The sequence below is a fragment of the Limulus polyphemus genome, unplaced genomic scaffold (genome assembly GCF_000517525.1).
Source record: "Limulus polyphemus unplaced genomic scaffold, Limulus_polyphemus-2.1.2 Scaffold2055, whole genome shotgun sequence".
NCBI lineage: Eukaryota > Metazoa > Arthropoda > Merostomata > Xiphosura > Limulidae > Limulus > Limulus polyphemus.
The window spans coordinates 19879-38316 of NW_013667665.1; the positions used below are offsets into that span (position 1 = coordinate 19879).

The 18438-nt window shown below is 34.8% G+C and overlaps 1 protein-coding gene across 3 annotated transcripts in view; it reads left to right on the plus strand.

Annotated features, from left to right (window-relative positions):
• The window catches only part of LOC106465800 (ribosomal protein S6 kinase alpha-5-like), a 71751-nt gene that overhangs the window by 17046 nt on the left and 36267 nt on the right, over nt 1-18438 (plus strand). For 2 of the 3 annotated variants that reach the window (XM_013926033.2, XM_022393741.1), the window contains exons 2-4: nt 12958-13026; nt 14766-14984; nt 15161-15276. In XM_013926033.2, the coding sequence (XP_013781487.1) occupies nt 12958-13026; nt 14766-14984; nt 15161-15276 (404 nt within the window). Of the gene's footprint in view, nt 1-12956; nt 13027-13700; nt 13741-14765; nt 14985-15160; nt 15277-18438 lie in introns of those variants that run through there. The other variant, XM_022393740.1, reaches the window with a different exon arrangement.

Consider the following 18438-nt stretch of genomic DNA (forward strand, 5'->3'; position numbering starts at 1 on the left):
CTACATCTTATGACTTAAGAGTGATATTCTAAATCCTAATATTTGGTGTGACAACAGTTGGTGGTGGGTAATGTTTACTAGTTAAAATTACCCATTGTCCACATCTTATGACGTACAACACTGAATAATCACCTTTAGTGATCGAATGACATTAATTTTCAAAGTTGAAACAGTAACAGATTTGTCAGTTTCATCAAAATACCTAATCCATTATTGTGAGACGTCTGCCAGATTTTGTTAAACAAAAAAAAGGGGTGTCAGAGCACTCTTTCTTTTTTTTTTTTAAAACAACTTGGTCAACTGGTGTGCAGTTCTAAATTAGGGCTGACTATTTCTGAACCTGAGAGTGTCTAATATGATCGCTTGGCCCACTTGTCGCATGCATAAGGTGTCGTTCCGGTTGAAAATACCATAACTTTGTAAATGTAACATACCTAGGTGTAATGTATTAGGATGCAGTTAATATTACTTAAGTGGAATCCAAGCACAGGTTTTTTTATTGCTTTTCGTAACCTTTTTCTTTGTTTTTGGTTGAGTTACCATGTTTTTATTCAGCGTATTTGCTTGTTTGCGAACGCTGGCACAAGGAGTGGCTTCGTTTTCAGAAGTTCGAAACCCTTTACCGAACATGCTCGCCCTTTCCGCTGTGGAGGCGTTATATTGTGACGGTTAATCCCATTTATCGTTGGTAAAAGAGTAGCCCAAAATTTGGTGGTGGGTGGTGTTGAGTAACTGCTTTCCCTCTAGTCTGTCACTTCTAAATTAAGGACAGCTAGCACAGATAATCATCGAGTAGCTTTTCATGAATTTTCAAAAACAAACACACCGTTTTGATAAAAAGAACAACACAGTACCGTAATGTCCTAACCATGACAATTAACCAAAATCCATAATGTATACATTGTATGATACTCATAGTATGCTTTTCCGTCTCCAGTTTACTGTTGTAATGTTTACATCTTATGACTCACAATAAATAGTGTGTACATCTTATGACTTACAATAAGTAGTGTGTACATCTTATGACTTACAATATTTATTTCCTACATCTTATGATTTAAGAGTGATATTGAAATCCTAATATTTGGTGTGACAAGAGTTAGTGGTGAGTAATGTTGACTAGTATAAATACCTATTGTCCACATCTTATGACTTACAACGCTGTATAAACACACTAAATGATCGAAAATTTGAAACAGTAACAGGTTTGTTAATTTCGTCAAAATATCAAATTCATTTGAACATTTTCACCTTAGAATGGCCCGGCATGGCCAGGGAGCTCGACTCGCAATCTGCGGGTCGCGGGCTCGAATCCCCGTCCCACCAAACATGCTCGCCCTTTCAGCCGTGGGTGCATTATAATGTAACGTTCAATCCCACTATTCGTTGGTAAAATAATAGCCCAAGAGTTGGCGGTGGGTGGTGATGACTAGCTGCCTTCCCTATAGTCTTACACTGCTAAATTAGGGACGGCTAGCGCAGATAGCCCTCGTGAAGCTTTGCGCGAAATTCAAAAAACACCTTAGAATATTTATTATAAGACGCCTGCCAGATTTTGTTGAACAAAATAAAAATGTGCCTGAGCGCTTTATTCCAAAGCAGTTGTTCTGAAAGAACTTGCAGAACTGGTTCGAGAATTTTGTTTCAAAATTGTCTCGCAAAACTATGCAAAAAGCTATCTGTGCTAGCCGTCCCTCATTTTGGGCTGGTCTAATCAAACAGAGGGATTTGACTGTCATTCTTATAACGCACAATTTCGCGGCACCGGGATGTGAAATATGACCAGCATGGCCCACGGAAAACAGACATGAATAAATACTAAGAATAACTAGCCTTCTTATTAATCACCCGGGGAATATATTTATCGTGGTTTGCTGAGTCGGATTGAAAAGACCAACAGATAGACGTGTCGTGTGGTAACCTCGTAACGGAGTTGCTCGATTAAATGAAGAGACTAAGTATGTTTCTTTCTTTCTTTTCTTTTTTCCATGGGGAAGGACTTGCTGTAGTATTTGCATTAATTTTTTCTAAAACCTTTCTTCTTTTTAGAAATAACAACTTTTGTTTGCTTTTAGCACATTTAGAAAATATAAGAAAAATTAAACACGCCAGTATTTTGATACTTTTAGAAATTATTATGTTTGGGTGTAAAAAACAGTGCAGTAACAAGATATTTAACATCGGGAGGAGGGGGGCAGCATTGACTGGGTTTGACACGCCCTTCAGTACACGCACCTGCTGCAATAACGTACCGTGCAGAGTGACGAATGGCTTCCCCTACAGTATTGAAAATAAACTTTTTTTCTATATGCTAGAGATACAACGCGATCAGATTTTTTTTGCCTATCTAAAACGTAAGAATGTTTTGAAATGTTGTGGGAGTTGTTGTTTTTTTGGGGGGATGGTAAAATATATATTGCCACCTTCAAAATTACTGGGTACCAGCCCCTACTCCACTGAGTATCTATAGTGTCTTGGTTAATCAATAAATATGGTGTAATTCTGGCTGGTTTTATGGCTGTTGATACACACAAAGCATGTCATATAATTTATTAACGTTTTGGATTGATTTCGAGTCCTTTGGACTTGTTTCCTACTGCAGTGAGTGTGGGTTTGTGTTGCTAACCACACTAAATATACTCATTGGTGGGGAAGCCGTTAAACCGGTTCATCTTAAGAATTAGTGGGTAATGTTTAGCGAGTGATTTGGTTTAAACCAGTCTTGAAAGGTGTTCATAATTGTTTGAAAGCGTAGGTTTCATTCGGATGAAACACGTGTAATGGAAGACCATGCTCAGCTACGTAACGCTGCTTTGAAAAGACCGAGCATGCTTCAGGAAGGTACCTGTTTATGTTCTACACAGATTACTTATAATGTAAGTCAGCCAGAGGAGTCCGTACCTGACTGCAACAATCAGGGTAAGATATATACAGCGTTAGGCCAAATGTAGTATCAGAAGGACAGTTTTGATTTTCAGTGTCCTTACCAGTATGTACAGGTGTGTTTGTACTAAGCACGAGGAGCCTGATGTGACTAACGAAAAACTAGTTTAATTTACCAGAGTTTCTATTCGTGAATTGGGATGGCGTGGTGTATTTTCATGTCTCTCATAACTATTATCACTATAGGGCACTTCAAAGCTTTCAGCTATCGCTTTCTTTTGGCTCGCCCTGCATAATATGATTCGTAAAACGAAGCTAAATAATTTTGTAATATAGTAAAGATCTTCCCGATAGAGTACCATACACCAACTGTGTAAATCCCTCAGCGCTGTCTCATGAAATAAGATAAAATGGTAGACACAGGATTATTTTTATTTTTCTGTTGCACATAGTTATTTCTAGCAGAATTATATGTTTATTGTAGTGAAACGTTACGGAGGTGGGGGAAAACGATATGTTGTTCCTTCGAAAATTATTGGGGACAAGCCCCTCCCCCTATTTTCTACACACTTTCCCTCACGTTCACGTTGCTTAAACAAGACACGTGGACGTCATCATTGAGCCCTTTCTTATGACGTAGGCGTACACGTTGTACTTGTTAAATTAGACCTACAAGGTTCATTCAAATCAAGATGCAAGTTGTGTAGATCTGAACTTCGCTTGAAGTGATATGGAGTAACAAACCTCTCAAGGAAAAACATTAACGACATGATACTTTACAACAATTTCCCGGGGCAATTGAGCACAAAATGATTATTTCTTTTAACCGTCAGCGAAAACTTAAAAATTAATATAGGTATGAACATCAAACAGTAAATATAATGCTACGAAAAGAATGTTAGGATTACTCAGTAAAAACATTCGGTAATATAAAGTTTATAGTTTTCACTGCGTGTAATTTCAAGGAGAGTCTGTTCGCTGCTTATTCTTCGGTTGATTCAGATAATACAAAAACTGCTCAAGAAGTTAGAACATAATGCAGTTAGAGAGTTATAAATAAACATGCGCGCACCTTATGTCACTTGTATTAGATTTTTATTGTTTTCTATCATACAAAAAGTCTATAACAAATATTGGGTCAAGACAACTACAATAGGCTATCTCGTATAAAACACTTACTCAGAAGAAAGTATAACACTTGTACATGTTTTGTTGCAGAAGAAACTGTATTTTTATATTGACACAGGATTTAATAATACCCATTCTCGAACCAGATGATCAATTTGCTTCAAATTAATACTCCACTGAGCGTGCAGAATTCACAGACTTTCATTTTTTGGCAAAAAAAGGTTGATTTATCACAAGAAATATTTTAAGATTAAACATTTATATTTTGATGAACCTGGTAAAGATTTTTCTGCTTGGAAATGGCTTTTACAATTAATGCCAGTCATGTGTGATCATTATTCATTGTAAAAGTCATATGATGTAGGCATTATGTATTGCGAGAGTCAAAATTACGTAGTCGTAAAGTGTTAAGAGTCATAGGTGTCGACACTGCAAAGCTTGAGTAATTTTTGTGTCTAGAACGTTGTGGTATCATGTGGTTCTTTCTCAAAACGAAGCCACTCCTTGTATCAGCCTTCGTGTGGAAGCTGAAGAAAAACATGATAACAAGATAAAATAAAACAGGTAAATCCCGTGTTTGAGTTTCATGTAACTAATGTTTATGTAACACTAACTTTATACTAATGTCTCACATACAGAGTTTGTTACGTATCTGTGGACAAGAGAAAATGTTAACCTATTAAACGAATTTTACATGTTTAGGCGGTACCCACACATGTAAACAATAAACGAAGTTTCTAAAGATTTAAACCCACATCAAATTAATAACACACCACGAACATTAAGATTTTGTTGTATTCCAAATCCACACAAAAACGAAGCGTCTACAGATTTCAACCTACTTTTGTTACTTTACCAACAATATATCAAGCCTTATCGAATTATTTACGTAACAGTTAAGCTCTTGTATTTAAAACCCACACAGAAACGAGATTTCTGAAAAGGTTGCACAGAAAATTTTCGAAAATCAGCCTGTCTCTGTTCCTAGTAATATGTACACATATTAAACAAAAAAAGCGTCATAATATATATTTGTATTACAATTATTCAGTAACACTGAATGATTTTTAGAGGAAAATTTCCAACCGAAAAAAAAAGAAATTTTACTGTAAGAAGCAGGGCATACAGTTTTAATAGAGCAAGCTATGCTGTTTTACTAGAAAAGTACCAAACCACTTAGGAGCTGATTAATAATCCACAGAGTTGGGATTCGACAATTTTTCCACGTTGGACTGTTTTCTTTGTTTGTATTTAAACACAAAATTATGCAATGGGCTGTTTGTACTGTGCTCTACTGGTATCGAAACTAGCTTTTTAGTATTATGAACCTTTAACTGTATCGTTAGGCTAATCAAATTGACTTTCCTTTGCAACAGAAAGTGTAAACAAAAGACTGTAAAATTGTAACGTGTAACACAAAATATCAATATATATATATATATATTAGAATATTTGTATGCGCTTGAATCTATCTGTAGATTTGCATAAGAACTATGAAACAAATACAAATGATGATGAAAGATTTTATAGTTGCTATAGAACTGTGTAATTACGATGTTTCGTCACTATATTACACGATATAGTTAGTCAACTTCAATCATAGATATTAACTTAATGTTTGCAAGTAAGTTTTTTTAGTATTTCATTGAAATGTATAATGATGTAGGGTGAGAAATGCGTGAAACCAGAGACGTCGCTAGGCACTGGCACACGGGGCTCCTGCCCCGAATCCCTAATTGGTGTCTTGAAAAATCAAAATAGAAAACCATGATCGATATCATGCTGAAACGGCGAAAATTTCCGCGCCTGTCGACCTGAGCCCCAAATCTTTTAAGTACCTAGCGATGACTTTTCGTGAAATTATTACAAACATTAGGCATACACAGAATTAGTTGTTGTTACAGGAAGTGTCGTAAGTAGATTAGTACTGAACATATGACAAACAAGCTGAAGTTTCCGTTTAAGGCACGGAGAAGACATAGGGGAGCCAGAGCCTGTTTGCATGTCTTTCAACATCAATTTGTCTTCTTCGCTTTGTTTCTTCAGGAGCTTCATTTGACAGTGTCAGTTGTTTTCCTTGCCTCAGTTATCCTAATTTTTGCTCAACTTTCTTGATTTTGTTGTACCACCCATCTACTTTTTTTCTCTTTCTCTTGCTAACCAATGTTTTCTTTCTTACGCTGTTTCTGAACTATTTATAGTTTTATTCAGAATTTTATTTTATAATTTATTGCATAGGTGGTGTTAGAATTGTTCAATTGAAATATAAAGCTGAGGTGGCTCGATGCTGTAAATATGCCATCTTTTATAATGGTACTGAAAGAGCTTGCTGTAAAAATGATCATTTCATAAAAAAAAATTAACATGAAATCCCAGCTCAGCTGGGATTTGAATGCGAGACTTCTATAAGAGAAAGGCCCGGCATGGCCAGGTGGATAAGGCGCTCGACTCCCAATCTGAGGGTCGCGGGTTCGAATCCGCATCCCACCAAACATGCTCGCCCTTTCAGCCGTGGGGGCGTTATAATGTGACGGTCAATCCCACTATTCGTTGGTAAAAGAGTAGCCCAAGAGTTGGCGGTGGGTGGTGATGACTAGCTGCCTTCCCTCTAGTCTTACACTGCTAAATTAGGGACGGCTAGCGCAGATAGCCCTCGTGTAGCTTTGCGCGAAATTCCAAAAACAAACAAACTATAAGAGAATCGAGCACTGTAACCACTGAGCTACTTCGACAAGAGTAATTGAAACTTAAATCCAGTGTTAACAGATATTAATTTAGAATATCATGGTATTCGTGTTTTTCCTATTGTTGAAAGAGCTTGCTCTAAACATGATCACTTAATATATATAATCCCAGTTGTACTGGTATTTGAAAGCGACACTTACACTTGAGGTTCGGGCGTTTGAACCACCGATGTAATTGGAGTGTTACCAAAAAACAATAGTTTATATATATATATATAGATAAGCTATGTCATTAAGGCCATTCTTCAGTTGAACTGTATAAGGTCAGCCTTTTTTGTCTTCCCAAGACCTGTGAAAAATGACGCTTCTGGGGGTAAAGGTGATATATACCCTACTGATGATCATCAAAGGGCACCAAATTCTAACCAGTGCCACAAGAAAATAACGATAGTATCCAATGTTAAGTAGTGGAAAATGCGACTGTATATTCCTGTTATGTCTGTTGTTATTTCACTGACAAGTGGCATGCGATGTTTAAACTATCGCTGCACCCACTGCCCCAAAATAAGTTAGCAAAAGCAAGAGGGCATTTAATCCAGGAATATTTTTAGAGGTTATAGCCCCCTACAAAATAAATACTGTAATATGTGCGTTTAGTATTGTACTAACCTAATAGCTGTTGTATCATCGCAATAATTTTCGCGAATTGACGTAATATTTTACATTATGTGGTAATATGATTTGAATGGTAGCTTGGTAAATGAGAAACTACAGTAAATGGAACAAATTGACAGAAGTCTTGATATTAGAGAAACTGGTTTCGACACATTCGTTCGTCTCTAAAGTCTCACTTTCTCTTCTGGCAGTAACACTACTGGTAAAAAAAAAGGCTATCTGATCACTGAAACTTAAGGACACGAGAGTTTGTTTGCTATGGATTTCGCGCAAAGCTACACGAGGGCTATCTGCGCTAGCCGTCCTTAATTTAGCAGTGTAAGACTAGAGAGAAGGCAGCTAGTCATCCAACTCTAGCCACCCACCGCCAACTCTTGGGCTGTTCTTTTACCAACGAATAGTGGGATTGACCGTCACTTATAACGCCCCCCACGGCTGAAATGGCGAGCATGTTTGATGTGACGGGGATTCGAACCCGCAGATTGCGAGTCAAGCGCCCTAACCACCTGGCCATGCCGGGCCTGGCCTGGACACGAGAGATGAGGAAGCTGTATTTAAACAACTTTCGACGATTATTCTTTATATATAATTATTAATCTCTTTTGTACAGAATTGTTGTTGATTTTCAATCGATTTAATGGCCAGAATCAATGTAAATAAATGTCAGTATGTTCCTTATACGTTTCCACATTTCTTGATCAATCAGCACCAAAGCACCAAACTTGACACAGTGATACAGGATGACATGAGGAAGGTCATTGGGGTTGAGGTTGGACCCACCCATCTAATTTCGGAAAAACTTCCGTTGTTTTATATCCCCCAGCATTAGAATGAACTATGTAACCAATATTGTTAGAATTCTTGAAAAGAGTATATCTTTCTTTTTACTACTGATACCTTTATGTATTTTTATCTATATAAATAAACGTCAATGTTTGTGTGTCTGCCTGTCTGTTCTTTATATGTTTCAACATTTCTTGATCAATCAGCACCAAACTTGACACTGTGATACAGGATGACATGAGGAAGGTCATGGGGGAGTTGAACCCTCCATCTAATTTCGGAAAAACTACCATTGTTGTATATCCCCCAGTATTAGAATAAACTATGTAACCAATATTGTTAGAATTCTTGAAAACAGTATGTCTTTCTTTTCAGGATTGGTACCTTTGTGTATTTTTATTGCACTTTTAATGTTCATTATATTAAGAAGAAGGGAAAAAATAGGAGTACAATTTTCTATCTGTTTTTGCAAACTAGTTTTTATATCACCCGCCCAGTTAGTTAGTCACTCATATAAAAGAAAATGACATTGTGTTTTCATATTTAATTTTTGTCTTTATTTTAAGAAACTCTTATGTCAACACCTTTTTTCAGTTTCACTTATATAACCTTTCTCACGGGATTGATATGATGTGATATAAACCCCTTGTTTTATATCTTCAAGCGTTGTTCTGTTTGAAGTTAGGCTATTTTTAATGGTGTTCAGATACTCGTCATCGTACTATGAATGTCAGTATGGATTATAATTATGCTAACCTTTTTAATTTGGACATGTTAATTTCGTATTTATGATAGGCATAATAAATTATGGTGTTAATTATAAATATATTGGCTCGTTTTAATTTAAACATGTTTTGCTAACTTACGGCATGGATACAGTTGAAGAACCCCCGTTTTTACCCCCCAAAGTTTTTGACTTGTCGACGCCTCCAGACGTCATCAGAAAATCGACAACTCCAAAGGTGTACATTAAGTCCTACGGCTTGTGCTCTAACAATCCACATTAATAATGACATTTAAATAGATCATAAAATGTTAAACTTATATTTGCAAAATGCTAATTTCTTTTCCCGTTGTTATAAGAAGAATAAGAACGGAACTGCAATAATATTCTTGCAAATCATTTACAGTTCTACTTACGTCCATTTAATGTTGGACATCATTCCTGAAAAGTAGTTCAACTGTATTATGTATAACATGCGTTGGACTTCGGTTTGTTTGTTTATTATGAATTTCGCGCAAAGCTACACGAGGGATATCTGCGCTAGCCATCCCTAATTTAACAGTGTAAGATTAGAGGGAAAGCAGCTAGTCATCACCATCCATCGCCAACTCTTGGGCTACTCTTTTACCAACGAATAGCGGGATTCCCCGTCACATTATAGCACCCCCACGGCTGGAAGGGCGAGCATGTTTGGTGTGAACCCGCAACCCGCAGATTGCGAGATGAGCGCCCTAACCACCTAGCCTTGCCGCGCCACCACTTCGGTGGCGTTCACGATATTCTTTTTAGTTAACGTGTGATCATATACTACGAAAGTTTGCTTTCTGCTTTGAAGAACAAACACCACTTGTTTAGCATCATATTGAAGGAATGAATGATTCATCCCGACACTGCTGTTGAGCATTAATTTACTGGATATTTTAGTAGCTCATGACGGAAGCCTTTGGCACTAGTTACGTTGGTTTTTCACGACCTTTCGACTTTTTTTGTGGTCGGTTTGCTTAAGGAAACGAAATCAAGATACAAAAGTGCACTATACAATCACTATGCCGTATATACGAATTGCACATTTCAGCACATTTGTCACGCTTGGGCAAAGTCGCCCCTGTTCTTTATAAGAATTGTGCCAAACTTTTTTTTTTTTCTAAATTAGACCAATTTGCATCAAAATGTATTTTATATCAGATTTTTTATCTTCACGCACTTGTTGAATTTTCATCAAAATATGATAACAATTACTTTAATTTACTTTTCTTTTATCAAACTTGTCAAATTCCTCTTTATGATACTTATTTATAATAATCATGTGCCCCCCCCCCCCCATATTTTCAATTGCACTAGAGGCTCGGAGCACCATGTAATTAAAAGCGTGAAACTCATAAATAATGGCCGACCTCTTAATTTATTGAGGCCAGTGGGTACTGTGTGAAAGAAGAGCGTACTTGTTCTAGTCACGACGAGCGAAACCAATGTTGTTGTTAGGCCTATTTCCCTATCTACCTTCCATTAGCATTAGGTAGATTTTACAACGTAGTAAAGGTCAATTTTTTGATAGGTATGAGTTTGGTTAAGTGGTAATGCTGATTATTTTTTGCTGTCTTTCAAAAATTTTAGTGCATGTAGTTTTATGTACTCGCCCCGAAGAAGCCGCAAAAGTGAAACGTTGTAAGATAAGAGTTCTCTTTTCAAGTTTTAATTATCTAGAGTGTAAAGGTCGTTTTTTTTTCTAACTTGTTTTTATCAGTAATGCTGACCAGTGTATACAATTAGAGATGTTTACCGGCCTGACTCCAACCTATTTAGGCTCAGGTGGAGTCTGAAGAGGGACAATCAAAGTTAACTTTGATTTTGGAAGCTGGACAAAGAGTCAAAATGAGGCAGACAGTTTTTGCATTTGACACAAAAGTAAAAACCTCAGATTAAAAAAAAAAGTGAGTGAAGAAGCTTCACAACCATGTACAATAGTTAATTTTTTTCCTTTATTTTCTTTTACGTATTTGTCAATTTTTACATCATTTTCAGAGGATAATTATCATTCGTTGTGCAGGAAAAAAAAAGATACAATTCACTTTTTAATTTTATACATACTTGCCAACATTTGGAAATAATTTAGCAGGTGACCGAGGACGACAGGGATGGGTGGGTAGGGAGGGATGATTTTTTTTATAGCTGTATATTTAAATATACGTGTGTATAATAAACTTTTTAGTTTGTTCTGCCTTATTTCAGCTTGATCGGAAAATGATTATAGTATATTTAACTTCATAATAGTAGTAGTCACGTAGATGAAATTGGGTTCCAGTTGTACAAATCAGTAAAGGATGAAACTTGAAGTAAAATAAACATGCAAAATAGGTTACCTCACCAGCTGTAATGCTGGTTTAAGCTGGACTATATTGAGAGTTTTCAACATAGTAAGCAGATGGGCCAATTTGACCTCTGTTATCCTGGTTAGGTTATTGGCAGCCATACTTGTGTATTTGTTTCATAACACTATACAGTGTCATTTAATGATGCAGCAGTTGTAACAAGTGGCTGTAATAAAACATCATTAGGTGATCAAAAATAATGATAATTTTATTTAAACATATTTATTCATATACTTAGACAAAAGTTTCATAGTGATTAAAAAATATATTAAAGAATTTGTCATTTTTGAAAGTAGCATTAATGTAATACTAATAGCCCTAATGCAATAGAGCAGTTAATTCCTTAATAAAAAATGCATGTTTTGCAGTAATGTTATTGAACTTTCTATTCAAAGCAGTATCTATAAAATCATTTCCAAATGAAGTAAATTCCAAAACACTGTGATATAGTCTTTCAGTAACATTTATTTTTAACAAACTTGTCAAATCCCCCTCTATGATGGTTATTTTCCTGGATACTGATAAAAGGTAATTAAAAATAAATTAGTGTTATGATAGATTTTAAAGAGTTTTTAATTCTCTAATTTTAAGATGTAAAAAACCACTAACAATCTTCTAAAAATTTAGAGCAAAAGGCAAAAATATCAAAATCAGGAATTACAAATTTTGATTTACTGTTTTTAACATTTGACAAATAACTAATGAAGATTTAAGAGGTATTCTTCATCTTAAGCAGTTGATAGATGAAATCAACATTGGACAATATGCATTAATTCTGAGTTTGTTTAGAAAAAATTGGGAAGTTTAAAAAATAAGACTCTTGTTTTGAAGGGGGTTAATGATTTTATGTGTGAGCTACTTGCTACTATTTTTTGTAAGTCCTTAAAAGTTTTGGAAAGACTGATAAAAGATACTCTTCAAAGTCATTTAGCAAAGTTTAGAATTTTACTGGATAGTCAACATGATTTCACTAAGGGAAAATCTTGCCTTACAAATCTTTTGGCATTCTTTGAAAAGATTACTGCTTATGTAGATGAGAGTAAGGGTGTAGATTTGGTGTATCTGGATTTTCAGAAAGCATTTTATAAGGTGTCACATAAAAGGCTTGTAAAAGTAAAAAAAATTATCTCTGTAGCTAATTGGATAGAAGAGTGGCTAGATGGAAGAAAGCAGAGAATTGTTTTAAGTGGAGTTCACAAGTGGGGTACCTCAGGGATCAGTCTACAGACCTTTGCTGTTTTTTATTCACATCAATGACATAGATGAAGTAATGGTCAATAAATTACTTCAATTTGCTGATAATATTAGGTCTTGGGTGTTGCTAGCTTTGAAGAGGATGCTGCTGCTTTACAAAAGGATTTAGATCATTTAGTGAGTTGGGCAAATAAATGGCAGATGGGTTTTAATTACAATAAATACAAAATAATGCATGTGGGTAATTGTAATTTGAAATATAACTTAAGTATAATTTTGGATGGGAATACCCTGAACAGTGTCATAAAAGAAAGGGATCTTGGTGTAATGGTTGATCAGTCTCTTAAGCTATCCAAACAATGTTCTGTTGCTAGTGGTAAGGTAAATAGGATTTTAGGCTGTATCTACAGAAATATTGAAAACCTAAAGAGTGATAAACTAAGTTATCAAAATAAATTGTATTTAAATTACTGGATCTTGAATGATTATTAAATATTTATTGTTTTGTTCATTTCAGTCAGTCTGACAGGACAACAAAAAGTGACTGTGTCAAATTTTGAGCTTTTGAAAGTGTTGGGAACAGGAGGTAAGATTAGATTTATTAGCAATAATTGTCATTTTCAGATAATGAATATATCAAAGAAAAAAGATCTGAGTAAAGAAATTTCATGCATTTTTTTATCAGTAGGTTTTCATTCCATTCAAACTCTAGCAGAAATATTACAAAGCTAGTAATCCTTATATAAAAGCATTCTACTGAGCAGTTTTCCATGAATGTTTGTCTGTATTTTTCATATTTGAAGCATTTGTTCAAAACTGTATATTTCAGATTCAGATTTCAAGAACACAGGTATTTTTTGGGGTGAAAAATTATACTTTTTCATATAAATATTTACACTTGACATTTAAGTGTTGTTAATGGTAAGTAATTTGTAATATATATATACTGAGTTGACTGTGCAGTATTTTTTTTTCTGGTTTTATTGTTGTTTGATTACTTTTGAAATGAATTATTTAATTAACTTAAATTTAGATATCATTTGCTTTGTGAGAAAATTAAGTAAAAGTGCAAGAAACAGCATATTATCACTACTTGTAAATTATACTGGGATATCAATTTTATTATCCATAATAGTTTAAACACATACAACTGTTTTTGTAATGGGATGACATTCCACAGAAATTATTCATTTTTCCTTCTATATTTACAAAATGTGTAAATTTATGATATGAATACTCTTTTTTTTTTTTTGTGTGTAGCCTGCATGGCCAGATGTTTTGGCCAGTTCATTTATGAATGGTATGGATTAATCATTAAGCCTCAATTTTTCTGTATTTGAAAATAATATTATGTAATAGTTATAACATATCTGGATAAAACAGTTGGAATATAAGTCATTTTTGGAAACTATTGAATGAATGAGAATAGATACTGGATAATACTGAAAAACATACTGAGGTATTGGCTTTTATAGTTTAAACATTTCACTGTGTAGGTTTAATGTTGGTCAATACAAAATTGTTTTATCTATCTCTGTATGAATCAAATGACCAGCTGGATTAGTGATTATTTTGAAATTAATATTCGAATCAAATGCAATTTGTGGAGTTATTTTGAATCCAAATTTAAGTCATACTATTTTAATAAAAACTCAATTATTATTTTAAATGAAGCAGTAAATTATCCCTTTTCCCCAAAATAAAATTTAACTTGTAATGTTAAGACTTACACAGTAATTACTTTTTCTGTGCTACATGAAAACAGGAAATTTTTCAAGTTAAAATTATTACCTATGGGAAGCCCCATACAAAAAAATTAAAGTTGCTTCCAGTCGCAGTTACTGTGTTTTTCAAGATGTGTCAAAGTGTAATTTACAAACATGAACCTTGTAATGGCATAGGCACTATATATGTTATTTTGATTTTTAGATAGACATACAAAGAGTTTTTAAACATACTTATATTAGTTAAGTTTGCATTATAGTTATATATACATACATATATTCTGTTCCAATTAATAATATAGTAAAACATTTATGTTGTGTAATGGTTTATTGCCTTTCAAATGATAACTGTAAATGTTATTTATTAATAAATGTATTTATAAAAGCAAAGGAATTACAACTTAAGTAATTAAATAAAAAGCAAAGTTGAAATTTGAAATCTCATCTTTCTTTAAAATATATTTGCCTTTTGGTCAAGTCATTTGATAATACAAACTTTAGTTTTGTTTTAAGTTAGTCATATTAGTTTTCCTAATATTATTCTGGTTGTAAAGTTTACTTCAAGGATTATTCATCAGTTATTAACATTTCTGTGGTGTAGCATATGGAAAGGTGTTTTTGGTGAAAAAGTTGGGAGGTCATGACCAAGGAAAACTCTATGCTATGAAAGTTTTGAAGAAAGCAAGTATAATTCAGAAACAAAAAACCATCGAGCACACACAAACAGAACGTCAAGTCCTAGAGTTAATTCGACAGTCACCTTTCTTGGTGACACTACACTATGCCTTCCAGACAGATGCTAAGCTGCATCTCATCTTAGGTGAGTGTGACTTACATTATTTTATAAACTAAACCGTAATGTATATTTTAGTGATTGATTGTAAATGTTATGACAGAATGACCCATAAAAAAACAAGTAAATTTAGTAATGTACATTTATATATTTTGTCTCATTTAGAAATGAGTTTTATGCACCGAATGTTCTATATTTTTTAGACTATGTAAGTGGAGGAGAACTTTTCACCCATTTGGCCCATCGTGGAAAATTCTCAGAAGCTGAAACTAGGTTTTATGTTGGAGAGGTTATCCTAGCTATAGAGCATCTTCATAAGGTAAGTGACTTTGTACTTTTGATGAGAAATACTAATTTTAATATATTACTTTATTCTAAAAATCCTTATATCTTCTGCCATAAATATGTAGAAGTATAAAAAAGCACACCTGTTAAATTGTGTTTCCTTTTGGCCATGAGCCAGGCTTTTGAATAATATGGAAGGGTGTAACAATGTCTTCCCTTCAGCTTTTTCACCTTAACATATAGCAACCAACAGATAGCTTAAAGTTGATACTAAATATTAAAATACTTTAATATAACAGTTAATTCTCTTCTTTTGATATTAAACATATGTCAGTGTGTAATAATGGGTTTTCTTCATAATCTCACACCAAAATCTTGATACTAAGCATACACAACAGCTTACTGCCAGAACTTAACACTAAATGTACACAACTACATCCAGACAAGTTTAACACAACATTTTTGACACTGAAAACTGCAACACTACCAAACCTTAATACTGAATACACACCTTAATACAACACCTTTACATCAAACATACATTAATTTAACAATGAGTTCCACTCACAACAGTACATATCTAAACCTTGACACTAAATATATGCTTATATAACAATGAACTCTATTCACAACAGCATATATTCTAAATCTTGACACTAAATATACATTAAACCTTGGCATTAAATATACATTACTGTAGCAATGAGTTCTTTTTGCAACAACATGCACCTAAACCTTGATGCTAAACATACATTAATGTAGCAAGGAGCTCCTTTCACAGCAGCAAACTTCTAAACCTTGATGATAAACATATTTTAATGTAACAGAACAGTGGGTTCCCTTCACAATAGAATGTATTCTAACTTTTAATTACTAATGTAGTCTTCTCTAACTGGTACCATGTTTAGTTGCTTCGCTTTGGAAACAATAAGACTAGCTTTCTGGTTCAACAGTTCTTCTGAATGATCAGAAAAGTTAATTCAAGTAAAAATAAGTAATTAGTGTTAAATAATATTGTGTTATTAATTTTTACCCTAATTCTGATTTATAAGTGACTCGCATATAATTGAAAAAAACTACACATCACCAACTTAATCTAGTTCACACCACAACGGTTGTTATTCATGCAGTTTGATAACATGAATAGTGTCTCAACCACTGCTGTGCCTGTATTTATATTGGCTGTCCTGATGGATACTGAGAATGGGTGAAAGGCCTCATCAACACCAATTGTAGCAGATATTATGTAGTTGACATATTGTTATATTTTCTTCTTCTTCTTTACTTTCATTCATAGGCTCTTAGAATTTCATACTAAACATATAATTGATACTTGGAACCTTCATTACTTGGTTAAACTCCATAATTACAGAATTGAAGAAAAAGCCAAAACAATTGTACATTTTCACAAAAACTTCATTTATTCATTTTTGATTCCAGGGCTTTCTTGGTTGAAGTTGAAATGTTTTTGGTCTTCAGTGAGATGTATTTTGGGAAGAGATTCCTCGTCACATGCTTGTTATTGAACCAAAGGTGAATAAATGAAGTTTCTTCTATTCCTATTAAACATACTTTTATGTAACAATGAGTTTCCTTACAACAACACACAGCCAAACTTGACACCCAACATACTTTAATGTAAGAATGAGTTATTTATTTCATAATAGCACATTGTCAACCTTCTCCTTTATGGCTTCAGGCCATGGAACAGGTAGTTCATCAAATACATTTGTCTCCTTCTCCACCAGTGCATGCATTTCTATCTCTTTTGGGGATGTGAGCATCCTTGGAATCACTCATTCCTTTAGATCACGCTCAGATGTGAATCTTTCACTGGTTATTACAGGACCAGTGAAACATTTCCATAGATGCACTGGATTGTCCGGTGGTCTTGTCAGCTTCCAGTTTGCAAGATCTTGGCTGGTGATTGGACAGGGACAACATGATAGTTGGTGTCCCTCTACTGCCTCCATATCCATAGATACATCTTTTCAGAGATGCTTCTCTCCAGGGCTTAGGTGCTTGTATAAAGTATTTGGAATTCAAAGGCCTTTGGACAGAAGAAGAATCTTCTCTCCACATCAGTTTATTAAAAATTTTAGCAGTTCAACGAGTGATGACTTATGACTTGTTGCAAGAGAAGGTGGTAATACTTCATTCGGACAATTCCACAGTTGTCTCGTACATTTCAAAGCAATGGAGCACTCACTCCAATCTTTTTGCTTTCAAACATTGGATCTGCTGTTTTGGGCACACAAACTTCAGATTATTCTCCTTGCTTGTCATGTTCCAGGGGTAGTGAATTTAATGGCCAACCAGTTATTTTGTCCCACCAGAGCTCTTCCCACAAAATGGATACTTCATCCTCAAGTTTTTCATTGGATCTGCTCTCGTCTCAGTCTCAGATCAATGCTTTTGCCACACACTGGAATGCTCTGCTCCTGCCCTTCTGGTCTCCTGCACCTCACTGCATAGATGCTCCAAGCCAGGATTGGATGGGTCTTCATTTTTGTGTGTTCCCTCCGATTTGTCTGTTATCCAAGGTTCTTGCATTGATTCACTGCATGTCCTGTCGAATTCTTCTGGTGGCACCACATTTGCCAGGACAATCTTGATTTCCACTACTCCAGTATCTTCGGGAGTCCCAACCTCTTCCCCTTCCTCTCTGGCCATCACTCTTATGTCAGCCTCAGTCAGACCTTCTTCATCTGGCAGTTGAAATTCTTTGACTTCAGTCCTCGCTTTTATGAGGTCCAGTGCATGACATCAGGGTTTGACTTCTTGGGTGGTATCCTTATTAACATTAACTTGGTCCATGTGGCATTCTTCTTTGGAAGTTATCAATGGAAATGGTTTACCTATCGTCAGTGGTCTCTCAGACATGGGTTTAACTCTTCTCATCCCACTGTGCCACATTTCTCTCAATTCCTGACATGGTTATTTGACATAGGTTTATCACCTTTATTTATTGCCTTGTATAAGTCTTCTTTATTGGCTTACTTTCGTTTTTCTAAGAGAAGAAAAGTGTTTGAGTCCCTAATTTTGTCACTGCTCCTGAAATCATTTTGGGTTATCTATCCTTGTTGTTCTTTCCAGGTTCCTAATTAAGATATCACAGTGGTTCTTTTGTTATTGGTTAGCAAGCATCAATGTTTGGATGTGTTTGTGCTTCATTTTCACAGGACTCTTTACATTC